This window comes from Syngnathus leptorhynchus, chromosome 13 (assembly GCF_054491065.1).
Source record: "Syngnathus leptorhynchus isolate UIUO chromosome 13, UIUO_Slep, whole genome shotgun sequence".
NCBI lineage: Eukaryota > Metazoa > Chordata > Actinopteri > Syngnathiformes > Syngnathidae > Syngnathus > Syngnathus leptorhynchus.
The window spans coordinates 5,748,852-5,776,694 of NC_141207.1; the positions used below are offsets into that span (position 1 = coordinate 5,748,852).

At 42.3% G+C, this 27,843-nt stretch overlaps 3 protein-coding genes across 4 annotated transcripts in view; 1 reads left to right on the forward strand and 2 right to left on the reverse strand.

The window, feature by feature from the left end:
- LOC147047121 (tropomyosin alpha-1 chain) overlaps positions 1 to 21,003 on the reverse strand; it is a 31,750-nt gene extending 10,747 nt beyond the window's left edge. For both annotated transcript variants that reach the window (XM_085928775.1, XM_085928777.1), the window contains exons 1-9: positions 20,940 to 21,003; positions 19,738 to 19,974; positions 19,164 to 19,267; positions 9,069 to 9,229; positions 2,795 to 2,877; positions 2,614 to 2,700; positions 1,503 to 1,598; positions 1,129 to 1,344; positions 67 to 192 (exon numbers count right to left, since the gene is read on the reverse strand). In XM_085928775.1, the coding sequence (XP_085784901.1) occupies positions 67 to 192; positions 1,129 to 1,344; positions 1,503 to 1,517 (357 nt within the window). In that variant the 5' untranslated portion in view covers positions 1,518 to 1,598; positions 2,614 to 2,700; positions 2,795 to 2,877; ... (2 more) ...; positions 19,738 to 19,974; positions 20,940 to 21,003. The remainder of the gene's footprint in view (positions 1 to 66; positions 193 to 1,128; positions 1,345 to 1,502; positions 1,599 to 2,613; positions 2,701 to 2,794; positions 2,878 to 9,068; positions 9,230 to 19,163; positions 19,268 to 19,737; positions 19,975 to 20,939) is intronic.
- LOC147047122 (disintegrin and metalloproteinase domain-containing protein 10) lies at positions 7,890 to 20,727 on the forward strand. Its single transcript, XM_085928783.1, has 15 exons — positions 7,890 to 8,035; positions 8,657 to 8,804; positions 8,882 to 9,000; positions 9,100 to 9,249; positions 11,737 to 11,828; positions 12,320 to 12,442; positions 13,123 to 13,215; positions 13,324 to 13,492; positions 17,238 to 17,401; positions 18,671 to 18,842; positions 18,937 to 19,081; positions 19,211 to 19,394; positions 19,473 to 19,572; positions 19,772 to 19,992; positions 20,448 to 20,727. Exons 1-15 carry the CDS (start codon positions 7,975 to 7,977, stop codon positions 20,550 to 20,552), a joined length of 2,046 nt encoding a protein of 681 aa, XP_085784909.1. The 5' UTR covers positions 7,890 to 7,974; the 3' UTR covers positions 20,553 to 20,727.
- Positions 21,004 to 21,655: 652 nt separating the features above from the next.
- lpl2a (lipoprotein lipase 2 a) lies at positions 21,656 to 26,041 on the reverse strand. The gene is made up of 10 exons (XM_085929151.1): positions 25,768 to 26,041; positions 24,984 to 25,180; positions 24,604 to 24,783; positions 24,382 to 24,493; positions 24,071 to 24,304; positions 23,479 to 23,721; positions 23,156 to 23,276; positions 22,859 to 23,077; positions 22,678 to 22,785; positions 21,656 to 22,590 (listed from the first exon to the last, which is right to left on the reverse strand). The coding sequence occupies exons 1-10, from the start codon at positions 25,865 to 25,867 to the stop codon at positions 22,569 to 22,571; spliced, it is 1,536 nt and encodes a 511-aa protein (XP_085785277.1). The 5' UTR covers positions 25,868 to 26,041; the 3' UTR covers positions 21,656 to 22,568.
- Positions 26,042 to 27,843: the final 1,802 nt, after the last annotated feature.

Sequence of the window (27,843 nt, forward strand, 5' to 3'; positions counted from 1 at the left end):
ATTTGACTCCTGCTTTGAGAGTGACTCAGTGTGTGTCTGTGTGTGTGTGTGTGTGTGCTTGCTCACGTCAGCAGCTTTCTTCTCAGACAGTTCCAGTTTCTCCTGAGCATCCTTCAGGCCCTCAGAGAACTTGTCCAGTTCATCCTCCGTCTGCTTCATCTTCTTCTGGAGGTCGAGCAGCTCTTCTTCTAGCTGTAGATGAAAACAGAAAATTTGAGATGGAGCAGTGACTCAATTTTCTTCCTCATTTGTGTCTCGGGTGATGTACAGTATTTGTAAAGTCGATTTTTTTCTTTCCCCCATTAAGTTTAATTACAATTTATGCTCACTCGCTGTTTAATTCTTTCATGGGGACTTAAGTAACCATTGACCTTTGACCTTATCTTTTGAACAAAATTGGCATCATCTGAAATTTTAAATAGCTTGCTGTTGACTCTACCCCCCCACACACACACACTATGATAAGAGTTACACCGATAGTTCCCAATCAGCGTCCCCACTTCAGTGTCCAAAATTAGTGTCGTTATCGGTGAGCAGGCACACTTTACAGTCAGCCGAGTGTGTGGTAAATATCTTCCTGCTTATGAAGTGTGTTGGATTCTCCACCTGTCAAATGAGCTCTCTAACAGTCCTCATCTGTTTTGTGTTCTCTATCGAGTACAACTACAACAGAAGAAGAAAAAAAAAAAAAAAAAACCTGTGAGTTGTCTTTGTTTTTCTTGACTTCAGCAAGTGTTGCTCTTTGCAGTTTGAGCAATGCCAAGATACGCAATAGAGTAAATGAACACCGGGGAATGTAAATTTGTGAGCAAAAGTGCTTCCAGAAGGTCTCCGCTGAGTTTTGTGTGCTTTTGCATCAACAATGAGATTATCGAAATATTTCCGTTGCAGAATATTTGCGTTTCTTCCTAAGTATTTTAGAGCACATCAAAGCGGCATTCTTACAGTTGTTTATTCTGATTTTCCTGCTTGAAACTGAAAATTTGGTGTGGCTTACCTCTCATTTTTAAAACTGTTCCTTTGTGACTTTTCGGCAATATGTACAAAATGTTTGAACACAAAAAAATCTGTCCATATTTGATTCCTTACTTCTTGGCCGTCCCTATAAAAGTGTCGAATGTGTCCCACCTGTTTGCATTTGTCTTCAGCCGCCTTCTTATCCGTCTCTGCCTGTTCCGCCCTGTCGATGGCATTCTCCTTGTCCAGTTTAAGCATCTGCATCTTCTTCTTGATGGCCTCCATGACGGCTGCTTGCTCGAATCCGGCCCGGCGAGATGACGAATTGTTTCTTCTCAGGTCCCGTTTGGAGAGATGTCGGAGCTCGAGCGGAGGAGATGTTTCCCTCTATATGGGGAGTGATGTAAATTGCACCAGAACCTGCCCACAGGTCCTCCAATCCTCTTCCTCTCATCCATCTCCATCCCCTCCTCTCCACTCGACACTCCATCGCATCTACCCCCCGACTATCGCTCTCTCACACTTCACTCTATCAAAGCACTCACCCGACAGCGTTCCATTAAGGAGTGGTCTCCTCGGCCATCTTGGTCTTCACCCGTGCATGATGACCTTATTTGGGGTGGTGTGCTTACATGAAGAAACTGTGCAGGAGAGAGAGCAATCTGTTTGTGATCCTCATTGAACAAGGAAGTAGCATGCTAGCAATATTTGCTAAGGAGTTTGGTGGTCCAATAAAAATGAATGGATACATTAAATTTCTAACAGTATTGTTAACAACACAACCTATCGACTAGTGGTTAAGACCTTTGGGCATTGCAGAATTCCGAATCCTACAAAATGTGAATGATAGTTTATAAGTGCACGCTCCTGTCATATTAAAATTGCAAATGCTCGCTTAGCTAATGTTGCGGCTGATGAGTGTCAAACGTGAAGTGTGTGTCACATTCCTTCAAGTTCCACCCCTGGAAATACCACTGGGATGTTATTTGCCGCAACGGAATCCTAACTTTGACCAAGCGTCACCTTGGTCAGAATTACACTGTAAAACATCAGCGTGCAGTTTTATGAGGAGAAAAGTAGTTAAATGCCGAGAGCCCCGGAGAGTCAGTCGACAGCCTGTTGATGCGTGGAGCAGCTGTCGGCGATGCTGATGTGGAGGAACAACCACAGCGGCGGTGTCACTCGGCATGTAGAGACCAAGCAGACTTGAGGAGAAGGAAAATTGCTGCAGCTGCAAAGCCTTTAAAGAGCGAGTAGGGGCTTTGCGGTTGGCAAGAGTTAGCCATTGATTTCATTCGATATTTTCTTGTCCAACTCGGGTTACGTACGTATTAATGAAACGGAAAATAGTGAATGTATTCTGAAGAGCTGGGTGTGTCATGAAGTAAATATTGGAGGATTTTTATCGATTTGGATGAAACAATCGTACTGTTTATCATCTCTTGGATATTGATCCAAACTGGTTTAAACATTCATTTAAAAAGATACTTTAAATGAACTTTAAACGAACAAAAAAAAAAGACAGGAAAAATTAAAAAATTATGCAAATCAAAATATGCTAGAGTACTAGCTCCCTCTAGTGGTACACAAAAGAATCACTGAATTAAAATTTCAAATCACAGCGTGACTCCATCTGCTTCGATTGTGTGGCTGTACCTAATGTGCTGACCGGTCAGTGAAGCTTGCTTCCACTGCCTGGAGGAGGAAGCATACCTCGTGATTCACCTGGACAACACCTGGATTCTGGTAACACATGACACACACGCTCAGTCACCTTTAATCTTCCTTGCGATGATGTAACAATGACAACATTGACTATGGGCACACTCGAACACACCTTCGCAGTCGTCGATGTTGAGGTCATCACTGACAAATCAGAAGCCAGCGCCAACATGAGGCCAAATGTTGATTGCAGGCGAGCTGGAAACACACAAACACACATTTTCCTAACACACACAAAACATGCATATGATTCAAGCCTAGAAGGTTCAGACTTGACTGTTTGCACCTTCTTATCAACAAGAGGACACATTGCCCACAAAAGTACAGTACGTCCACCAGGTTGGTACTTGACTCTCTGATGTTCTGTAAACATTAAAGAACTTTTTATCATCTCATAATTGATCACCATTTGATAAGGGGAAAATCATTTCGATAGAAACACTTCTATTTCCATTTTTTCGCATTGGCAAAACGGTCTCCAAATATGAGACGTATGTAAATATCCGCCTCTCGTACAACTGACCAGTGTCTCGATGAATTGCACTTCAGTAGAATGAAGAAAAAAAAAAAAAAAATCACATTTACTATCACAACACCATACTTCCTTTTCCTGTTCTAATTCCCAGACTTGAATTCCTCACATCCCTTCCCTCTCTTCCTCATGTCCTTGTTTCTCTGGACTCCATTCCAGAGTGTCTCTTGTTACCTTGTGCATGACCGCACGTTCACCTCCTGTTATGTGAGGGAGGGGTGAGGAGTGTGTGTCTGTGTGTGTGTGTGGTGAGGGTCACACACACACAGACAAACACTCATACTATGTACATCTGGCCTTAGCTGGATTTCACAACTGTTGTGGGAACGTAAAAGGGAAGTTAGTGTGTGTGTGTGTGTGTGTGTGTGTGTGTGTGTGTGTGTGTGTGTGTGTGTGTGTGTGTGTGTGTGTGTGTGTGTTGGGAGGAACTGAGGCGGGCAGGGTAAGGCGAGAGGATGATGATGATGGGCTTGGCCGGTAGCTCCAAAGTGAAGAGCGAGAGAGAGAGAGAAAGAAAGAGAGAGAGAGAGCGCGCGAGAGAGAGAGGAAAGACCTCCCACAGGAAACTAGCTCTCCACTCCACATGGCCTTTTAAGGTAAAAATGAAAAGTCCCCCAAAACTACATTGTCTAGGGAATGCTCCAAAGATATTGTCGCATTTCAAACCGTGGGGGATAAAATAAGTACAGTAAATAATCTGAACGGAGAAGGCAACTACTAAATTAAACATGACGAGGGCAGTCGATTAACACGTGTGGTTTCTTGGTATTTTTCTACGTTTCCAGTTGAGAAGGTTTATGGCTCTTTAGAGGTCGTTGTGGTTTTATAACTAAGTGACCTACTGTGTCTTGCTGACTCATTAACAAGGTTGTGGGAAATAGACCCTGTGTGTTTCCTCCATGGGGGGGTGCAAGATAAAGTGTGCACACCCTCTAAGTGTATAACTGGAGATGTTGCTTTATTCAGAATTTAAACTCATGTTGAATGGGAGTGATGACACACACAATTTAAAAAGCCAGTTCAAAATAAAGTTCAGTTGTTCTCGTAGGCTTTTCCCCCCCCCCACTTTCTAGTATATATATATATTTATTTATTGCTATCATTTGGCCCCGATGGAGGTCTGAGCTTTAGTAGTTAAACAGTTAACAATACTACCGTTGTACCTCATGTCATCTCTATTTTTATAGCGCTCAAACTGGACAAACTGCCACTTGAGGAAAGCCATACTGCAGAGGTTATCTCATCGCTGCACTTAAAGAGCTCATAGAGAAAGAATGTGTGACGTTATCCGCTATGCTGATTGGTCGATTGGCACTGTCAACCGTTGATAGGTACCGCCGTCACCATCATCTTAAAGTCAGCCGTCTTCTTGACAAAAAGCTTTGGTCGTACAGCCGAACTCTCTTCCTGCCCCGCGGCACTCCGGATGTCATTTGTCATAAGCGGTCTAAACAAAACGCAAACTATGTGTGATTACTTTCAATGATGCGGCGCATTTTTTTTTTAATGCATATCCTCTCATTTCTTCAAATGCTTCGCTCAGTTTTGCCTTTTCTATTCCTCTTTTGTGGTCGCACCCATTTTCTCCAAATTTCTTTTTTGAAGCCGCTCAGCGAGCTGTCAGCCAGACATCAATGAAACATGCCAATGGCGCTCTCTTATGGATACGAGAGGAGTGTCACGGTTTTGCAATCCACGCAGACGAGAACATGACGTTGCTGAATATATTAGCAATGATCAAGCATTTTTTTTCCCCCTGTACCGTCATATGCTATATTACTGCGTATAATTGCTGTCAAAGAGAACGAAATATTTCATAATTTTTTTAATCATTTTAAAACTATATGAAATATATTATATTATTTCACTTTTTAAAGTGTGCTACTGAAATGCAGTGAATAAACTATAAAATATTTATAATTTGTTGAGGTGCGCTTATTTAGAGCTTTAGGAGAGCCACTGCCCCATGTTACTAATAAATAGTATGTGTTAACATTTAAGCGCAATAACGAAAAGATTATTTATTTTATAATTCACGTTTTAGGACTTAAAAAGTTGGCAAAATTCCAACACGAGATTTAACGCTGAGTCATGGTTGCTATAGTGTCAAGGCCGCTTTCGGTTCATATCAAATGAAGATTACGCTGATTATTGTTTCGCAGGAAGAGGATGTTCCTAAACAGACTGATAGCATTTGATTATGGAACATGTGACCCTGTCCGAACAGATGTTTTGGGGAGCTGCCTCGGTCACTACCTTGAATTTAAAACATGCTGAGCTCGGGATGTACATGTCTTTTAAAACTTAGAGAAAGAATTACAATTATGCACTGGAGTTGCAATTAAACGCATCATGTAGCTAAATAAGCCCTATTTGCACTTAAAAAATTGCCCATCCAATTTTGCTGCAGTTTCATATTAAATCCAATAGGGGACGCCATTGCACTAGGTTGAAAATCTTTCATAGGAATTCTAATCTTGCATGGTTGAATCAATGTTAGAAATTACGTTCATTATAAAGAAATAATGCAAAAAAAATAAAATAAGCAAGTATACAAGAGCTAGCTGTCTGTCATGTTCACTAACATTTTTCTGAAGATGTAAAAATGTGTTTTAGTGTCTCATCAACAATCACATCAGCTTGTATTTATGTCAACAATTTAAAATACAATGCGCTCATTGTGTAGGGTGATCATGGGTTGTATAGCGTGCAGAAAAGGAAAGGCCTCTGCCATTTGGTGAAGTGGGTCAAGTTTGGGAAGGGGTTAACCTAACCGAGCGCCCGGTCAGCAAAAAAAACGATGAGATTGGATCGTTCCCATTAGTCTATGAACTCCGAGAACCAACGAAAGCTGCGGGCGTACTAATTATCCCTGTGATCTTTTGTCTGGAATGCAATAGCACCATTTTGTACAGTTTGTGAGACTGCAGCAGCTCTTGAATGGTTTCATCTGGCTGAGTTATATCAATTTTAAAGATGGTACATTTGTTTTTGAAAGCCATTATAAAAAAAGGAGAGTTATGGTCACGTGGCCATTTAAGGTGAATGTCTTGAAGTGACTTTTTCAAGGGACAACATAAAAAGGTTACTAAGTGCAGGTTTGGATTACGAGTCTTACGTAAAACGTTTGAGGTCTTCAAGCGTGTATTTAGTTCAACATGTTTGTTATAGCATGACTCATTGCGCCTTAAAGTTATGGGCTAAAAGGATACAGTTGCAAGAATCCATATGGGGAATGTCTGTCTGTTATTCGGTGGTGGAGGGGTGCGCTGTTGTGGGCGTGTCCTAGCTGCTGACGCCATTGACTCAGGTCCGGGTGATCCTCAACTGGCCAATAAGTGAGCAACAGAGAGCTTTCCGGGGGAGGGGTTGTTCAGTGAATGATTGATTGGGGGGGATAGGGGGTCGTTTTTTTTTTTTTGGGTGAGTGGGAAAGGAGTTTGTGTAAAACATTGACATGTTGAGGGGAAGTAAGCCTCGTAGTATGTTGTGTGTAGGACGTATCTTATGGCCAAGACGTTTTTTTGGAACAGATTTTGGCTGTTGTCACCCGAGCTGCATGTTATGTTATGTAATTTGGCTTCATCCTAAACCTTATGCTAAATTTGGAAATTAGGTTTATGATCCATTTGACTTTGCACATTTCTTGACTTAGCTCATGAATCAACAATGACAGGGCAGGGGTGTCCAAACTATGGCCAGTGGGCTGTTAGTTGACAATTTTGGCCTTTATATGAGCAATTAAGGTTAAGAAAAATGTAGTTGCTTGGGTTTACAAACTTCCTGACATCACATGTAATGCTAATTTATATATGTTAGGTATCTTTTGCTGTAAATTATGAAGAAGCTTTACTTTTTTGGAACGTATAGCATCTGTTAAAGCAAGCCAAACATCCCGCCTGGAGCAACAGCTGCTTCACACGCCTTTTATTTTTTCTGTATACGAGCCTTTGAGCAAAATGTTTGGATAACTCTTGATTTAAAGCCTTTGTGCCGAAATAACACCATGGCAAAGTGATGACTTCAAAAGGCGCACATTTGCTCTAGTGTACCTTATTTCGAGTTCAAATAGTTCCCTATTTTGGAGTGAGCTCATAACCACCTACACACTTATCATTTTAAGACTTCCTGTGATTTATAGACACTTTTAGACTAAATTTAGGCTTTTTCTGAGCAAAAATAGGGAAAAGTTCAACATTTCGAAATGTATATCAGATATATAGATGGACTTTAAAATTGAAAAATATAAATTGCATTTTCGTTCTAGCCAGTATAGAGTTCGCTATGTCATTCTGGATCCGGAATGAGGATAATTAAAAAATTTGTAGCGTATTCTTGGAAACCATTTTGGTTGACCGCCAACTTGCATTTAAGCTCTGAATAAAAACCACACAAAAGCAATCGCGGTGAGCTTTTAAATGTTCCATTGTGTCAAACTGCTCATTGACAACACTCACTTAAATTCCACTTGTTCAATAAGCCGTCCTGAGTTCAGCTTTCAGGTCACAACTTGATTGCAAATACTTTTCTCTCCATCACATTTTCTGTTTGGGGAATCTTTCTTAAAATACACCTGCGTGTCTGAATACGCCTCTCCAAAGCACGACTTCAACTCTCCGACGAGTCGCATTCCACAAAACGCGTTCGAGTCCGCTCAGGGATGAAAAAGGAGAATAAGGAGACGTGAGGTAGAAGAGACTCAAGAGGAGAAAGAAGCTGAATGAAAAGAGAGCCAAAGTGACCTATCATCTCATGAGGCCGTCATGAGGGCTCAACTTTGCTGCCTGTTGCTTTTGTTAGTCGACTGTCAAGAGCGGATTACAGGTAGTGTGTCGCAGGAATGTACAGATTAGTGTGTTTGTGTGCGAAGGAGCGGTCTTGTTTAGAGCTTGACGTGAGCACACGTGCGTGTTGTCACCCGACGTGGAGCGACTTACTCTCGGTCCGGTTGGCTTGTACTTTAAGGAATGTCAAAGGTCGCGATACAAAAGCAGCTGGTGACATTTGTGTTTTCTTGACGCCTTTCGCTTTCAAATACGTCAGATTAGCTGGCATCTGTGCTTCCGTACGCGTCATTAAAATATATAAATAAAAGTACTAAAATGTGATTATGACCCTTCGTGGCACTTATTCAGTATTTTGCTCATCATTTTTGTGTAAGGCAGAAGTGGATGTGGGTGGGAAATTGCCTCTTGCCTTTTTTTGGCTGTTCTATTTTTGTACTGGGGGTATTTTTGTACTATGTTTGTTTGCGTTTTTTTATTTTTTTTATTTAAGTCATCAGTACAAACAAAAACTAGTCGGTGATTTGGTTCAAGTGATTTCATAATTGCCGAGGAAAAATACAAATACGTGCTCATATTTAAACATCAGTTGCGGGTTGTATGTGTAAATAGCGCGCAACTGGTGATGAAATAAATTGCGCAATATTTCTTTTTCTGCCAGGCGACGTGAGCTTCATCAGCCCGTACATTAAACATTATGAGGGGCTATCATACGACAGGGAGGACCTCCACAAAAAACACCTGCGAGCCCGTAGGGAGGCACAATCTCAGCGACACATGCTGGATTTGGACTTCACTGCTTTTCACAGGTTTGGACTAAAAATGAAAAAAAAAAAAAAAAAAAATACTGCAGTGAGAATGCAATTTGCGATTATTTATCTTTTAGAACTTTCCGATTACGTCTGAGACGAGACGCCGGGACCTTCTCCAGTGACTTCAAGGTGGTCAGCGAGCGTGGAGCCACAGCTGCCGACCTCTCCCACTTATATTCCGGAACATTGGAGGGTAAATTGTGTGTGTTGTGTATATGTGTGTGAAGGTGCTCCTGTGGGACGGAAGAGAATCGAGCTGACCTTGCTGTATCTTTCAATTCCCTCTTTTCAGGCGAACACGACTCAGCCTGTCATGGATCCGTGTTACGGGGTCAGTTTGAAGGAAGTATCCACGCCGACGACGTCATTTATCACGTGGAAGCGGCTCATAGATACAACGTCAGTGACCACCACTCCATCATCTATCGTGAGGATGACATGGGTGAGAAAAATTATACATACGGATCGGATAACAGCAATGTGTTTTCAATAAGATAAATACCACTTTAATACTTTCTAAAATTTCATTACATGATTGAATAGAATGTAAATAATGAAATTTTATGTTTCATTGTGTTGCTCCCTGTGAAAAAAAAAATTCCACGCTACACTAACTCTCCTTCAGAATTAGATTTGCATCCATCTTGGCAGCAAGCTTAAACTCCAGAATGGGCTGGTTAACTTGAGGTCATGAAATCAGATTAATCTCATGGCAGGAGGGAGCGAGGAGCCCTGTAAAATGAAAATGGTGTGATACTGAAGAGGAGGAGGGGTTTGAGAAGGAAACCACAAAAAATGGGAGTAGCTTTTACATGATGGCCACATGCCTGCCATCATCAAGCACATGTGTTTTACTTTGCATGTCTTTTGTCTGAGATGTTGTTTTTTCCAAGAAAGCATGGCCGAATTCCCAACATGTTTGAATGGAAGCACGCGTGGTCTTGCTTCATATCCTCTCAGACAAAACCTTTGACAAAATGACAACATCCGGCACTTTCATCCACAGGTTGTTATCTCTCAGGAAAGGCAAAACAATCCAGTCCGAGATGTTTCGATTCCAAGTTGATATTTGGACACGAGGGAATTAGTTCTCGAGTGTGACGTGTATTCCCAAATTCTGTGAATGCCGTCTGGGAATAACAAAGGCCTTTAGGACGTGGTCTCCCCCGAGATGGGTGATGTCAGATAGTCGCAAATAGAGATTTAACTAATGAAGCATAAGCAGCACGGTGGATGGGCGGTTCTGCCTCACAGTTCTGAGGTTTGTGGTTTGAATCTCGACTTTGGCCTTCCTGTGTGGAATTTGCATACTACATGTATAAAGTATATTAAACTATTGGACCTCTATGAATGCTTGACTATTTATGAATCCCTTTAGAGATTAACATAAACATTTTAATAACAGCGTAGCCATATTCCTGTCATGGGGCAGCCTGATTCCTTTGGCCTCACTTTCTGCTGAGTCTGTCATTCTCTCGAGCCTAAATTTGGATGTGGTTGAGCCAAAGCTGTTAATTATTGGCTGCAACTGCCTATAAATCATTTGCACCTCTTTGATTCTTTATAACTCTAGTCCTTTTTGACAAGCCAATGATTTGCGATATATGACCGTCAACCATGGCTGAACTCTTGTTGGTGTTGCAAAATGCGTATGCGATCAGTGTAGCTTAAGATACCGAGATGTTGTATTTGTGGAATTCTTGGAAAGCACAGTTCTTCAGAGACTAAGTATGTCCATTTGGGTTTTAATCACACCGCATACAGTCCCTCTACAGTAAATCTCGATTGCAAACAAATCCAAAAATGTATCACTGAGGTTTTGGAAGCCAAGTGCAAGTGAGAAAACATGAGTATAGCAGATTAGTCAGAAAATACCTTCCAGTATCAAACTAATTGTTGCCTCTCTATCGTCCATGTGTGTGTGTGGCGGCTCCCATCTTGAAGTTCTCATAGGTCACCGGTGAATTGACAAAACATGGCCTCTCTTGTCCTACTGCAGTCAACATGTGAAAGTGATTTGAGGTCATGTGACTCAATAGCATCGACAGGAATTTGGAGCTATTTGTCTTGACTGAATGCTGCAAGAGATGGCGCAGTCCTTGTACACTATTGTGTAGTTTCTAGCCTGACTTGGCTTGTGCAAGATGATTTAGAAAGGCGTACGAATGCAATGACTCCCATGTGAACAAAGCAGACGTGCATTGGGAAATGTGTTGCTAATCTGTTCCAATGAAATCAAATCCATCACCCAACTTGACCAGACAGCCCTCTGGGAAGACATATTTTTCTAAACTGTCTATTTTTTTTGTGAGTGTTTGACTTGATTTGCTTGAATGGATTAAAACATGAGATTTTTTTTTCCGAATGTAAAATATCCAATTTGGCTCAATAATGGTTGGAAAACACTTGCAGTATTTAATGTAACAACAGCATTAACTCGACACTTCCTGTACGTTTAATGGCTTGGGTACAATGTGTACAAGGAAGAAGCTTGTCTCCGTGTTCATTTCCAGTCAGATCTGGATCTATAGTCACTCACACAAGCCCTCTTCCGACAATTCTTGGTTGTACTTGGCCAAAGCATTGATAACTTTTATGACTTCAGGATGCAGGAGCATTTGGATAAGTTGACCTTGGTCTAAACGGAACGTTATATGTTTATTTCATATCCAGCTTCCTTCAGTCGATTCCTATTTTTGTGGAGTGGACAACTTCCTCTTTCAAAATAATTGCTTTTTTCTTTCATTTGAGTTTTACAGGTTATGAGTCACTTTTTATTATATATATCACAAAAGCCTGGAATTTGATCCAGGGGTGTGTAAACTTTTTATAGCCTCTGTAATTCTGATGACTCTTAACAATGAAACGTGCACTGGTGAAAGTGAAATTATGTTTGCATCCTGATGACATTTACGTTTGTTTTATGTAGTTTTACCCACTAGAGGAAATGGACTGGATTCTGGATTTTGTGGTACCGGATATCTAAAGACGCTGGCCCAAAGCCTCAAACCCGTTGATCAGGTAGAAAAATCCTCACCTATGACCTTCGTAGACACGTACACCATAATATCAACCAAAATCTGTGAAAATCCACCACAGAAAATTACTGGTGATGGCAATAAAGGAAAGTTTGACCTTTAGTAAAAGTGAAAATGGACCTCGCTCCATAGGAAAGTTTCTGACGAATACTTTGTATGAGAGTAATGCAGCTGGCTTTGACCAATGTACGCCAGAACTTTGATTGTTTGGGAAAATGTCAGTGGACTGATGTCAACATGGTCAACTAATTAAAATTCCCAAAGGGTAACCAGCGTATTGTTCATCAACTAGTGGGGTATCCCGCATGTACCTTTTTCAACAATGGCTTCCGGAACATTTACACGTTTCCATTTTTTTCTATGCGTGGCTGCATAGATCATTTCCAGTCACTGGACATTGTGGAATGGTCTTAGCAGATGTTTTTCCCAAAGAGGGGTTCAACTTGTGTGACCCTCGCTCTCGGCGTCCCACAGGAGGCAGCAGCGAACCGTGCGAGGAGAACGCCGGACGAAGCTAAAACTTGCTGCCTGTTGCATCTCACCGCTGACCACCGCTACTTCAACAAGTTTGGGTCGGTGGAGGCAGTTGTGGCTCAGGTGACAGTCGTACGCTTTGTTCTTAGCCGAGTTAAAAACTTGCCTGGAAGCAAGCTCTTCGTACATTAGCAAGCACTGCGCCGTTGTGGGTGTGAACACAGCCAAGTTACTTCCCTAGAAATGGAAGTGGCTCATCTCATTTCAACCCAAGTCATCCTTCAGTCATACAGAATGATGACATTTTGTCAAAATCGGTTGCGTACAAACTTCTGAATCCAAATTCAGTCGGTAAAGTTTTACTTATGCTATGTAGCAAACAAACAACACTGTCTTTCGTCACCAAAACCTCCCTGTCCCTCTGTTGTCTATTCTTGCATCTCTTCCATTGACCTCCTTAACATTCTTTCCACACCAAGCAATTAAACACACAGACGGTGTTGTCCCTGGATCCCTGCCAGAATCTTGCAAGGTGGACTATCAAAATACATTGTAAGCGATCCCGTGACTTGATCTAGAGGCGTAAATAGACAAAAGGTTGTCGATCGCTGCTGGCTTGCTTTCATCTCCTGTTTCCAGGGTGTCAATATTTACAGTCAAGGAAAATTTCCCCGCAGGTTCAACGTTCTTTCTTTTTTTTTTTTTTGGGGAGTGTGCATCTCCCACCAGTATATACATTCGGACGGTCCCACGTGAGTGTGTTTCACGTTTTGACCTCACATAACTGTGTGGTTTGTTCCCAGGTTGCCTCGTACATGCGAGCGGTTAATGACATATATGACAAAGTGAAGTTCGATGGAATCAAGCTGATCAACTTTAAAGTCAAATCCCTCACTGTAAGAAGCTACAAAAGAACCGTGCAAACCAAAGATGCTGCATTAACACCATGTGACTCACCAGGAAGAAAATATTCCATCCTATTAAACATTTGCTATCCTGCTTAGGTCATGACGAAGGAGAACAAATCAGATCCTCTGACTCCTCTCTACATCGGCCCGGAGAAACTGTTGAGTCTTTACTCAGAAAACAACTGGGGCAACTTCTGCCTGTCGTACCTGCTAACCAACCGAGACTACAGCGGAGTGTTGGGACTCGCCTGGGAGGGCAAGGCCGGTGAGTTGCAACACAGATCATCCTAATTTAAATCTATAATCACATAACTGTCTTGTCAGATTGAAATCAATGACAAATATGTTTTTACTCAATACCGGGGTATTAAAATTCCAATCGAAATAAAAGCAGCAAACAGAAATTGGATATTTGTGTGTCCAGTCCACTCTCTCACCAAGATATTTGACTTGAAAGGTGAAATAATATTTGCCTGCTCTGCATCAGTGTTTGAATCTCTGCATGGTGCCCTGCTGATTTATTGCCTATATGACTTCTTAGGTCATGTGCACAAAGCAGAAAGTAGGAGTGTCTGATGGAACCTATATGTATCTGTTAAGTAGCATAGCTTGTGGTTTTATGAGGTGTAGATTTACACTTGTGTTTTGTTGCATTGACAAAGAAGCTGTAAGAAATTCACAGAGGTGCCAGAATTCTTCATTCATTCGTGTTTTGGTTGTAGGGACCAACAACAAAACGTGAGTGAACTCCTCAATCAGGAAGGCTTTTCTTATTTACATATGAAAATGCCTCAACACTGTTGCCGGGTGAATTCTAGTGGGCCAATAAATAACAATAAACTGCTGTGACTAAAACTACTACTTACAAAGACAAGATAAACTATTCCGTCTACTTTTAAAATTTTATAACATCCAATGCAAGATTGAAATTAGGACTTGAGAGATTACATTTAAAAAAATGTTTTTTAATCATCTTAATTATTAATCAAATAGAAAATTCGGTTTTCTTGTTTGACAATATACTATAAAATAATAAAGACAAAATAATTAAATCCATTCATGGAAATTTAAATAAAATATTTTACATATTTTACTTTGGGTGAAAAGACTAGTTTTAAATGAAAGTTGACATTCTGCAGGCTTCTCATGCGGTTTAATTGTCATGCAGGAAGAAGTTAGAGAATTGCGGCAATTGTGTCGATAAGAGGATTCTTCCTGCTTGTTCGTCTTCCGCAGCTCTTGATTGGCTAACCTGGGGGGGTGTGAGTGCAGGCTGCCACTCTGACATGTGATTAGGCACCAATGAACCTTTGACACCCGAACACACCACCCCCAGACGTCTTAGAGGCTACATTCCATTCGGTGTGATCGCCATGGTGACGTCTCACGTGAGGAGCGCAAATTTGTGGCCAAAGAGGTTGTTGTGACTTCTCAGCACCACGTGACTACTCCATGAGTTCTCTATCGCATTCGATCTCAGACGACCCAATCGGTATCTCTCTTAACCCAGTTCCACCAGTTTATTGCTGGTACTGGTGTTCCTCGGAGACGCCATTGCACCAACAGCGGGGTGCGATCGACGCACACACACGCACAACCCCCCCCCCCATCGATCGAACACACGACTCCTATATAAACACAGCCAAATTCCATCTTTGCTTAAAACTGAGAGCAATATTCGGAATAGCTTTATTTCTTTGCTAGAGAGAATTTAACTGTCATGGAAGGCTCAAGCAGTAATCTTTGTTTCTAGAAAGAGTGACGGCGCGTTCCCAGTTAGGGTGAAGGCCGTCCCGTTCTTAGCAGCAGGTCAGCTCGACCTTCGAAAGAGGGCCAATTATCTCCAAACTGCTCTCTACAAGTTACCCAGACACCGACCGGTTAAGCGAGAATAATCTGTCGAACCTTTCATCGTTGCCTCTCGCAGGCAAGGGGCCAGAGAAAATGACTGGATGCAAGACTCAAAAGAAAAATATCCTTGTGTCCTATTTGTTCCCCTAAATCAACTGGAAGGATAAATATGTCTTTGAATTTTTTTTATTTGTCTCCTTCCCAAAGCCCAAATAAAGTCTTACTTGGAAAAACTAATCTGCACAACCTTGACATTGAAACTTGTGTGCTTTTGGGTAACTATCCGTCTTATCATCACATGGTCAAGCGAGTCCAAATGAACCCAAAAAAAATTCTAATCCATTGTACAAAATAAATCCTGCCTCGATCAGAAAGCCATACGTACTTCACAATGAAGAATACCTTACTTAAATGCAGAGGTCATTGAACTTTAGAGGTGGGGAAAGCCCATGCACCATTGTTAGCTTGTTTGTACCGAACAATGTGAAAACATTTTATGTGCCTCAAGAGAAGAGTCGTGTTTTATTAGCGCTGAAATGTTTCCTGAAGTTGCCTCACATTCCTCCATACATGCACTTGTTGTTGTTGTCGTGTGTTTATCCACGAGGCTAATAATAGGAGCCTTGACTTTTCTGTGGCCAAGACGAGAAGGAGAAGGGAACAAAAAAGGCGTATGTTCTCATGCGGTCAACCTGCCAAAATCCACAACGGATGCCTTTCAGGACTCCTTCTAGGAATCGCAGCTCCTTGAATGAAGTGGGCGTGGGGGGGATATAAGGTGGGGGGGGACACTTTTGATGAAAAGCATAGTAGAATTCCAGATTAGTCATTTTTTGCCTTCTAACTGTGAGCACGAGCGAGGCCGCCTATTATTGTGTATTGATTAAACTTCCGAGAAGAATCATTGGCTGCTTCCTTTTTGGCGCCTCTGCGGTCATTGTTTTTTGAATGGGGGAGGGGGTGAGCAATCACAATGGCACCCACACAAACATGCTAATGGGAGATCCAGATGCCCGCAGCTGGTTCCCACAGTTCCCAATGACACCTGGTGAACTCCTATTTCTCTGAAATGGCAATATCTTTAACAGACAAACACACTTCCCTTTCCCCCCAAATTAGGGATTCCACAGGTCAGATTACGTAAAATGTGTTACATAAAAGCAAAAAAAATAAAAAAAATAACCTACACCGCACATGGCAGATGGACGAATTGAAGGAGGCGCCCAGGGCAATTGCAGGAGCTGACCTTTAGGGGTGCTCAGCGCCCACTTAAAATGTCCAGCATGAAGGACCTTGACGGTATACGGAGGAAAAGGTCAAACTCAAAAACTGTTTCTGAATCAAAATAGCCAAAGCTAGCTAACTATTGTGCCAATTCCAGACCCGCTGACTATTATGTTAAAATCCACCATATTTTTCTCTTCTTAGTTGGAGCCATCCCACCTGCTTCAAACACATTTGAATGTTTTAAAACAGATGCTGGGAAAGTCGTATAATCAGGGACGCTCTGATCCAGGAAGTCAAGACAGCTTCACAGATTGGTGCCTTCATTGTTTCCAGACACGTGCCGTCTCCGCAAAAACCTTGAAGCACAATGTCGCCCACAATCAGTCGGCCCTCTCATAGGTGCCCCCTTTGACCAATCGCTTTCTGGACAGCGAGTCCTCTGAATGACGTCACGCATCCTCGTTGCATTCATGTGATGACCATCTGTTGGTAAACACACCGCTGCCCCTTTTAGGAGTGTTACGTAAACCCAAAGGTGGGGTAGGAGGGGGCTGAGGTGTACATGTTGACTGTCGTTTCTGGCCGCTTAGACTGATAAACAGAGCAAGCAAAGGCATTGATGGTTGACTGTATTTCCAGTAACACAAGGTTAGTTATGCAACCTTGTCAATGGCATGTGTGTACAGTACGGTGGTCCTGTTGGGACTTGTCAAGTTCAAGTCCATGAAGTGTCCACTTGATGGACAAAAGCTTTTTGGAGACACTTTGGTTGGAACCGTGACTGTGTCCCATGCGGCGACAAGCATAATATGGAAGAACTTGAGAGACTGACCTTGACCTCAAAGCCGTCAAACAATTTGAAATGAAGTCCAATTTTGAAAAATCACCTCATTGTACAACACTCAAAGCAGTTATTTCCTTCTTGTGTCCAGGTAACTGGGGAGGAATCTGTTCGCAGTACACCACCCTTAGTAACGGCCGCCCTTCCACCCTGAACACGGGTCTGGTCACGATTCAGAACTACGGACAGTTCCTTCCTCCTCGACACGTCCAGTTGACCCTCGCTCACGAACTCGGACACAGTCTCGGAGCTCCGGTCAGTCGCCTTTCGGTCTTACGATACCGACGCAGCGTACAAAATGATTCTTGTCCACTACATGGCGCCAAACGCCCAAGTAACAAAATGTCGGAAAAGCCTCAGTGCCGCCTCCTTTCTCACAAAAAGCAGACTTTTCTCCATACGTGTCTTTGTGCTGAACGATAAGCATGTTTACCAGCTTTAGCGAATTCCTTTTCGGTGCTGCCATCGCCAGCAAAAATCACCATGACAAAACACAGCCTATGTGCACCCACCGGTTGCATGTGTATACACTCCTATGTGTTATAACTGCAAACAGCCACAAGCCTTTTCACTCTGCCAAATACGTCTTTTCACCCAGGGCCTCCCTTTTAGCGCATTTCCATGGAGAAAAAAAAAAAAAGAATCTCGCAGAGGTACTCCTGAGCTGATTAGTTCTACTACGCCAACCTTGAATCGTTACTTCCTGGACCGTGGATGCGCATGAGTCACTGTGTCATAGGAATGAAATCCAAACAGCTATTAGCCTTGTTTATGTCCCATCTCCTTTCAACTTTCATTTTATTTACACGGAACCTTCCATCCATCCATCCACAGATTGCCGTGCATCTTTTTCAAATATACACAATGGAAGACTTAAAAAGAGATTTTAGGAAGGCTCCCGCTGTTTTGTAGCCAATTCCCAAATGGAGCAAATTGTTGAACTCAAAGGAAGTGCGGTTACAAGTAGATTACAGCGCAGTTTCCGTCTTTAATTGGCCTCTTCCGTGAGCATGATTACAATGGACGTGGAATGAGGAAACACCCAACTGAGAAGATCTCATTTTAAATGTAAAGACTTTGATTAACACGTTTCATACTGATATAGAAGACTAATATATTATTCCATTTATTTCCTTTTCAATTAAAACTAGACAATTTATTTGAATTTTTAAATGTTGGTCTAATTTCTACATTTTCACAAAAACTACTATTATTTTGTGTATCTATTGCATTAGCAATTCATTTCTTATACAAATTTCTCATTCTCCTGCTCCTCCAAGGTCATCATCGCATTCTACAGCAATCTTGACTCCTTACGTGATAACGGCTCCATGGCGTTCAATGGCACGATTGCAATGTGCCGCTAACTAGCTAGCTAGCTATGCCTGCACCTCAAGCTTTAGGCAGCTTTAGAGCGCCTCGTCGTTGGACCCAAGTGCAGATGTTCGATTTTTTTTTTTTAATAACTAATTTGTTAATTTGTGCATTGAAACTAAATCTACTCTACTGTATGTATCTTAATAGCACGATGAAGGCTCTAATTGTGGCAGCCTGGGCTCCTCGGGCGGAAATGGCCGCTACCTGATGTATCCCGAGGCCACGGACAAAGTGCGTGAAAACAACGACAAACTATCCACCTGCAGCGTCCAACACATTAACAATCTGCTGCGTCTCAAGAAGGACGATTGCTTTGTGGGTGAGCACGTGTTCGCATATCCAAGCGTGAGTCACTATAAATAATTATCTCTGGATTGTCACAGTATTTACACGTGCGCTTCCCCTGTGGCCAGTCAGTGATACGCCCATATGCGGTAACCAGATAGTGGAGGAAGGCGAGGAGTGTGATGTGGGACACAATTACACGGACCTCTGCTGCTACAGCACAAAAGAACGAGTAGGGGTTCAGTGTCGCCTAAAGCCTGGCAAAGTATGCAGGTACATTTAAGAAAATACAAGCAATTAAAAAAAATATTTTAATTGTAGTGAGCTTTTCACTAGACATAAAAAAAAATGATACCTGCTTTGTAGCATCTGTGCAGCTGTCATGTGCCTCCTGTTTTTTAGTCCCACTCAAGGCCTTTGCTGCAGTCAGGAGTGCAGCTTCAAGTCCGAACTTCAAACCTGTGACGAAGAGACGGACTGTCAGAAGGAGAGCACTTGTTCAGGTCACTCAGCACTGTGCCCCGATCCAAGTCCAAAAGAAAACCTCACCCTCTGCAGTCAAGAAACTCGTGTCTGCATCAATGGGGTGAGACTGAAAAAGTAAATCAGTACTCAACTCCAACAAAAGTTGTGCGTTTGTTTACTGGGATTTATTTTTTTGCAGGTCTGTGCCGAGTCTGTATGTGTGAAACACAACCTGGAGCAGTGCGATTGTCCGGGTGATTCCAAGAAGCAGAAATGCCACATGTGCTGCCAGCAGCCCGGTAACCTCAATGCCCCTCTGCCCGAAAGAAATCTGTTTACACTCCTATACTTACTGCTTGTGTCAATTTGCATAGAAGCCCCCTTTGGGCTTTGCTGTTTTCCATTAAGCTAACTCAGAGGAAATAACAGAATTATTTGGTGAACCGTGGTTAAATCTGCTTTACCTGTATGTTTATCCAATTGCATTTCCAATGGCAGGCGAGCCGGAGACATGCGCAAGCACCACCTCCTCCGTGTTGTCCCGTCAATTCCAGAAAAAGGCTTTGCCCCTGGTGGGCGGGTCACCATGCATGGGCAATCAAGGCTACTGCGACAAATTCCACGTTTGTCGCTTACTGGATGCAGACGGCCCCATCGCCAGGTTGAAGAACTCCTTCCTCAACCTTGATGAATTTGAAGACCTGGGAGAGTGGATGAAGGTATTATGAAAGTTGAGCTTCAAAAGTGGCACAATATAGCTGAATAAGACTTTCTATTATATTGGGGGGGGTCATCCAGAGATTTTGGCAGAAATGGTTTGACGAGAAACGGAAGCAAATGTTTGCTAAAAGTTTGTGTTTCTCAGGTCAACATTTCAGCTAAATATCCTTTAATTAATCTCTCTTTAGATGTTTGAGTGCGAGGTAGCGATTTTGGATCTTCTTGACAGCGTGACAAATCTGGAATGCTCATCCGGGTTTAAGAGCACCTCAATGAGCCCTTTTGCTCGAGATGGGGAAATAACCCTCTCTTATGGAAACCCACCTATACTTTCACTATAATTGTTTGCTGACTCATTTTCTAAGTTTTGTGCGAATTACTTTCGGGTTTTGTTTTTGGTGCTGGGGTTCTTGATCTCTCACAAACAGCAGTATTTGGATTTGTGTGTCCATAGGCTCACTGGTGGGCCATCTTGTTGGCTATCCTGGCCCTGTCTACAGTCATGAGCTGCACTGTCTGCCTTTGTGGTCAAACTCTGAATACCAGAAACCTGGACTGATTGACCCTGAAAATGTATCAAACAAATTGAATTATTTATCTGGCATTTCATGTCAAGAAATATCTAGAATTTCATTTCAAGAAACTTCCTTGGAAACGCTGCTTTAGTTACACCACAAAATACTGAATAATTGAAATTGTGAAATATTATAATGACATTAAATGAATTAACTGACATTTGCAATTTATTTACATATAAACACAACCCGTTAGCGGCTAGCCAGTCAGAAGCTAACGTTAGCTTAGCGATACTTTTTACTAGCATCTCCAAACACGTGATTAAATTTGACTCAAAACACGTGATTATATTCGGATCAAAGCACTCAAAAGTTATACGCAAATATGTGAATTTGTCATGTTCTGTATTACTCAAACACTTACAATATACCTGAAATGGAAGAAATCATCACACAAGCGAGGACGCGCCATAATTCAAACGAGACACTCGCGCGTCATTGGGTGGAGCCCAAAGCAATCAATTGTAGATAAGCTTTTCAGAGCTAACTAGCCTATCACAGATAATAGAAAATTAAATTCAAAAAGCTGCAACAGTCATAGGCCATAAACTATTCCGTCTTCACAGTAACTTTAGGTCATCCGTGTTGTTTTTCATGGCTATATTATGGCAATGCATGATGATGAATTGCCCGCCTTCTCACGTTACAGCATGTGTTATGGAAAAAAAGCTGACAACTGCAGCCAACTGCCAAGGGCCTTTGCATACCCAACAGATGCGGGTGGCCATTTTAGAGAGCCCTGAAAAGTCCAAGCGAACTTTCCCTCCATTCCATCACCGTGTCGTTGTCTTTGAACCAGAGTGCTAATGCTGCGCTCTGATGGGAGTCCAGGTTTCCATCACATCGCTTATACTGGTACAACACTGGCACGGTCGTGTCCTTTGGCCCAAATACTTCACCTCATATGACCCCAAAATGTTTGTCAAAATGAATATTCTGTCCTTGAAAAGTACATCTACAAGAGTACCTAGAAAATGAGTTGCTTTATTTTTAAAATAAGCTTGAAGATAATTGCTGAAAACCTGTGCAAGGACAAGCACAGATTATTATAAAGTAAATTAACAACAATTTCCACTTCTTTATCAAAAAACATGAGGACAAGGTGACCTCTCATGTGTTGTTTATTAAATATACACATTATAACACCACATATTTACATTATGTACAAGGACAACAGATAAAACCCAAGCCAGTGCTTTATACAAGTCAAGACAAGTCAATTATCGCTTATTTACATCAAATCCCGCCTGTACATGGTTTAAAAATGCCCCACCCATGCAGTCAGTGCAAAAACAGAATATGTGCACGTGTTTTTGAGATGGAAAATAAAGTCACAATGATTACCGTACCGATCTCTTGTGGTCACACACAAATAATGTAAAAACACATATATTACCAAGCATTATTATCCCGCATTAAAAACAACAACATTAAAACAACATCAGGTGTTTGTTGAGGTACCGGCCGAGTAATATTTCATTGCACAGAGGTGTAACTGAGTAGAAAGACAGTATAGTAACATCTCTTTGCAAGTCATAACAATAATAAAGCACCCATAAAATGCACACACGGCAACAAAGCGCTTTGTTGGGTTTAAGGCACACTGATCCAGTCCCCCATGCAGGGGCCACAGTGGTGAATGCTTTGTTAGGTTACATACAGTATATGTCGTACAGTACATCGAGACGCTATTGCGTAGAACACCTTGATAACAACAACAAAAAATAATACAAATAAAAACATCCCTGTCTCTTTGGGAAGGTAACATTAGTCTATCTCTTTCGGCACTAATGATACATTGATTAATTACTCAAAAACCAAACCGACAGTTTACAGTATTAACATATGTGATGTTTCAATAAAAAAAAAAAAAAGGATATACTGCTATATACAAGTCAGAGCGAGGCTTTTTTTTTTTTTTGTATTGTGAGACATCAAATAAATTATTGACTAAGTGCAAAAGGACGCACGGGGTAGTGAAGGATGTTTTCTCTGCAGGGTCAGTGAGCCTCCAAGGTGATTCTACAGATAAAGATATTTTTATTGTCCAATCCTTGACATTGTGATTAATTTTGTGGAGGTAAAAGCAGGTGGGAAAAGTTGATTTACCTTTTGGCCGTGCGTTTTGGATCCGCTCGCCACGCGTCCTTACATTTGACAAAGGTAAGCTCTTGCGTTAAGTTGGTAGAATCGGGATCTTTGACGCAAAATACAACCCTGGAGAACATATTGTAGTTAATCATCATGCACTCTGCAAAAAGCAGAATATCCCAAACTTCTAGAAACTTACTTTTGCTGCGTCTCTCCAGCCCGAATACGAATTTTATGCACCTCCATGTTGGCGCTGTCGGAGTCACCGGACCACCAGGAGGAAACCATCTTCAACATACTGGAAGCCGACCAGCCGTTTGACTCCTCCCACTTGAACGTCAACATCAACAGCTCACCGATGTCCTTCTCGGTCACCAGTAAGAAGGAATGCGTTCTATTTGCTGATATTTTCTCCTTCCTGTCAGACAGAACCGTTGAGTGAGCGCTTCGTGTTTACCGTAGTAGGTCATAAACGTTCAACCGTGAATTTACTCACAACTTAAGCTGCAGGTCGTCCACCTCTCCTTTGGTTCCGAAAAGCGACACGGTCAGTGAGGGCTCCATCTCCGAGCGGTTCACCTTACTGGAAAAGTGGATCTTCAGCTGGTAGTGATAAACTGGACAAGGAAGACCACGGTCACCATTCCATTTTGACCACACTCCTGCCCTTCAGTCCAATATAGCTTGTTTAGTGCGATGGACAAAATGTTTTTGAGTCGTCACTGATACCGATACCAAGTACCGATACTAGTACTGTGTGTGACTGTGAAGTGTGTTGTTTGGTTTTGATTATTTTAATATCTTTTGCTAAGTGCTCACCTCTGAAGGGCATGGTGGCTCTGGTTTTGGTGTACAACTGTACGTTGCGCACCTTGCGGACCTTGCTAATGTCGTAGCCCACCGTGTTGCAACGGTTTTTGCGGCAGTTGAGGCACATTCCGCGGTCGAACCTGTCGTTGCTGCTGCAACGGTAGGCCTTGGCCGCTTCCTCCTCGTTCAGCAGCGAGTCAATGAAGAGGTGGATGGAACGCTCGTGCTCGCACTTGACAGCGTCGGTGATGGCTGCGGAAAGAATAACACGTTGAAAAATTCATTGAGCAAACTAAATCTCGAGCCAAGAAGATCAAGAGCGGCATATTTGGACAAAGACTCATTTTAGCAACGTTTCGGGCCCCCTCTGCTTCTGTTCAGCCTTCTGTGAATGGGGTCATTGTGTGAGCGACGGTAACAATGTTCACGGCTAAGACCGGTTAGTAACTAGCAAGCTGGCTGGATTGTTTTCGTTTGGACTAATCGTGTACATGTGACCCCCTTTAGTTTATGTAATCAATATAAACATCAAAACATGTAAAGGGACTACTGTATTCCAAAAAAATGGACTTTGTTCATACTTGGAAATAATATTTCATACCAAATATCCCAAATTTGGCAATCTTCTCCAAAGCGCCTCTTAAGTTGCAGCCTGGCTGAAAGCTGCCTCCGTTTGGGTAGATGTCCACGTGGCCCACGGGCTGCTGGATGCCGATGCTAAGACCCAGAGAGCCTCGGGTGAAGGTGTGGAGGACGTCTACGAAGCCGGCGTCATCCGGGGAGAGGCGCCGGTGGGCGTGCTCGCCCTCAAAGTCGGGCCCGGCCGGGTCCAAACCTGCAGACGGAGAAGGGGGTGTGTCATAAACGACTTTGACGCTTTGATAGTACACGATGTTCTTTTTTGTCTTTTACCTGTTATTCTTCCAACTTTGTTGGTCGCATGGCTCCCCGCAAAGCCTGCCACATGAGCGCCGAGGCTGTAGCCAATCAGATGCAGGTTGTCAAGAGGAATGTTGGTGGTTTCCTGTAAAATGGCCCAGAATTAAAACAAATATTCACAGTTATTCAATAAAAGCTCAAAATGACGCCCCAGTTCCATAGAAAATGGATGGATGAATAGATGCTCTCGCTGACCTCAATCCAGTCAATGAAGCGTGCCACCTCCTGCCCCACCGCCTTGGTGTTCTGGGCTGCCACCACATAGTGGTTCTGGGCCGTACTGAGCCAGTCCACCACGATGACGTTGGCCAGCTGCTCTCGCTCGTACAGTGCCGACACCAACTTAGCCACCCAGCTTTCAAACATGCCGCTCAACTGGGGAAGGTAATGATGGGGAAAATTACAAAATCATGATTAATAAACACAACTATTTCACGAGTTGAAAAGTATTTGTTACGCTTCGGCACTAGCGGATTTGCATATTGAGTCGACGCGTACTTTTTGTTAAACTGCCCGAAGCAAATTTACAACCAGGGGACAAGTCTTAACTCGTGGAAGCGTGTGAAGTGGTTTACCGTCCATCCGTGGATGATGAGGAAGGTTTTGGCGGTGCTGTTGAAGGCACAGGCCGCCAGCGAGTCAGCTTGGCCGGGTAGGATGTAGCATAGGTCATCTTCTGGGTGGGAGGGTCTGCGTAGGGAGAATTTGGCCACCGTTTCATTGGCGTCATACTTCTGCTCAGACAAGTCTTTGATGGGATCCAGGAATTTACCTGAATGGAGAGGAAAGTTTAGCCTTAAGTGTTTTTTTTTTTTGGGGTGGATGAGCTCATGTTCTGGCTGGAGAGGCTCGCCCCTCGTGGCCCCTTAAGACTTGACTTCACGCTGTCAGACTGCTCTCCATGGAAACCAGAAGCAGCTTCTAAAGGTTTCTGAGGAGTTAGCTGACTCAACTCTGTGTGTGTGTGTGTGTGTGTGTGTGTGTGTGTGTGTGTGTGTGTGTGTGTGTGTGTGTGTGTGTGTGTGTGTGTGTGTGTGTGTGTGTGTGTGGTGGGGTGGGGGTGGGGTGTGTGTGTGTGTGTGAATCCAAGGACCCTCATATTTATGAGGTTGCAAACACAGAAAACTGTAATTGTTTAAATTCCCACACAAGTAGCAGTACACTGAAGGCATCGCCATTCATTGTCGCTTTGACGTTTCCCCACTTTTTTTGCTCTCGAATGACCCCAAACGTATCACATACATGTCTATTAAGTTAGCATGTCAATTGTTGGAGCTCAAACTACGTCACTCTAACTTTTCACACGTAAATATAGACTAATGGGGTTGGGGGGGGGCTGGTTCTCTTTTGGCAACTCACCCAAAATAGAATCGGCCAGTTCTTGCTCCAAAGAAGTCACATAACGAACTGTTGCGTTCAAGACCACTAAGCAAAGTAAGCCAACTCTCCAGGCTTTCATTGCTTTGACAGCTTTGTTCAGAAAATGTCTTCAACCGCGTCGGAAGATGCAGAAGCTTGAATAAATCCTAGGATTTGGTTTAGTTGTTTTTCTTGTGTTTGCAAATGGAATAATCCCGCTTTGTGCGTCGTGTTGCGCGCAGTGCGCAGGCATGTGAACCACCTTGAACCGAGTGTGCGTCTTAAATAGAACCTGAGCCGCCCCATTGGCTGTCAAACTCAGGGCGGAGAATGGAAACATACCGTTGTTGTAAAGTCAATCATTACGCTGGAGTGGGAGTGCATTAAAATCCCAGTCGTCAACATGATGACAAACTCAGACTTTGTTTTAACACCTGAGGGCACACAGTGAAAGAGTTTGCAAAATAGACATTACTTCTCGGCCACCGTAGTCCTGTATTTCACTTGAAATAGTTTTTTTATGGCATCTATCTAACTAACTCTTAACTTTATTGTTATGTTATTTATTTTACTTTGAGGGAATAAAAAGAATTATCTTTTGCCGGTTACATACGTGACTAAAAGGGATTAACAGGATTTCTCATCGGTATACAAATGTATAGTATTCATAATTCATAATAATGCAGTAGTATTATCTCAGGAAATCACTATACCCACTTGACCTATTGGAATGCTTTCGGGACTCTAAAGGCTTGGTTTCTTTCAACGTAATAAAGGCACATTTTATTGGAAGCAATAGATCCAGAAGAGATAAGCAAACTCTGGCTCAATCACCTTCTTCTTTTCCAAACTGCATTTATCTCCCAAACAAAAAACAAACATGCTATGTGGTGGTCGGAATTGGTTTCTCTCTTACATTGGGAGGTTAATTAAAGTTGCGGCATGCTAAGGACATACTATTGTGTCAGCAGTCACCTATGGCCAATTGACATTCCAGGACACCGACTGTGAGGCGAAACACAAGGGGCCCCTTTGTCCTTATATCTCCTGCTGTTGCCATGCAACATAATGCAAAAAAAAGTGGTTTGACTCTGACGTTAAATAAACCTAAACAATGATCTATGATTTCAAAATCAAATGTTTGTGCAAACACTCCAGGCATCTTGTTGCGAATGATCAAAACCCAGCAACTGGGATTGCTTTTTATGGTGTGGTGACATACTGCTCTAGTTTTATCTGTTTCCAAAGTACCAAAAGTACAGAACACATTGCCCACTAGAAATACCAGCATGCCAGCTACACACTCATAAGAGACATCGGATGCCAACACAAGAAGGATGAGGTCATGGTTGAAAAGATTGAACTGTGTTTGCTCACAGCAGAGGAGGCCGAATAAATAAAATGAAAGCTGGACTTGTGAACTTTAGGTCTAATATTCCTCTTGTGTTTTGACACCAAAATGTTTTCAGTATGTAACAAATACAAAGAAATAGACGGTGCTGTTCCAATACTTTTGGAGGGGACTGTTGGCTATCTCTTCACTGAGTGTGCCTTCAAAACCTTTTCTGCTGGACTAAACATTATGTTGCTGCAGCTGTCTTGCATGAATCCTTCTGTGAACTTATAAAAATAAATTCCTCGAAAATCTGTGCCCCCCCCCCCCCTCGCTTTTCCCAACCCTGGGAATGGATAAAAAAAAAAAGTGGGATCTCAAAAACAAAATGCTTCTACAGTGTTGAAATAACAACAGTAATCAATTCAAAGTTGGAGACAACAAAATGTCCTGGATTTGATATTGCATATTTCCTAGAACTACTTTGGTTATTTCGAGGAATGTTACACCCATGACTAAAATGACTACTCTCTCTGGACACTATATTAGGTACTCAGAACAAGAGCAGTGCAAACACAAAAACAAATTGTTTTCGGTATATGTCATTAATCGTTTCTCCACTGAGTATTTTGTTTTTGAAAAACAAAAAAACATCAAACAACTACTTCACCTAAATCAATTAAATAACAAAAAAATGCTATAAAAAATGCTAATATGTAACAAAATATGAAATGGAAGTTTTT

Bases quoted from the DNA above. Each gene is read 5' to 3' on its own strand.
- LOC147047122 (XM_085928783.1), top strand. From the start codon at position 7,975: ATGAGGGCTCAACTTTGCTGCCTGTTGCTTTTGTTAGTCGACTGTCAA. The intron at 11,829-12,319 runs GTAGAAAAATCC...GGCGTCCCACAG, and splicing joins GCCTCAAACCCGTTGATCAG to GAGGCAGCAGCGAACCGTGC. The intron at 19,082-19,210 runs GTACATTTAAGA...CCTGTTTTTTAG, and splicing joins AAGCCTGGCAAAGTATGCAG to TCCCACTCAAGGCCTTTGCT.
- lpl2a (XM_085929151.1), bottom strand. From the start codon at position 25,867: ATGAAAGCCTGGAGAGTTGGCTTACTTTGCTTAGTGGTCTTGAACGCA. The intron at 23,277-23,478 runs GTGAGCACTTAG...TTCCTTGTCCAG, and splicing joins AGCCACCATGCCCTTCAGAG to TTTATCACTACCAGCTGAAG. The intron at 22,591-22,677 runs GTAAATCAACTT...CTTTATCTGTAG, and splicing joins CCAAAACGCACGGCCAAAAG to AATCACCTTGGAGGCTCACT.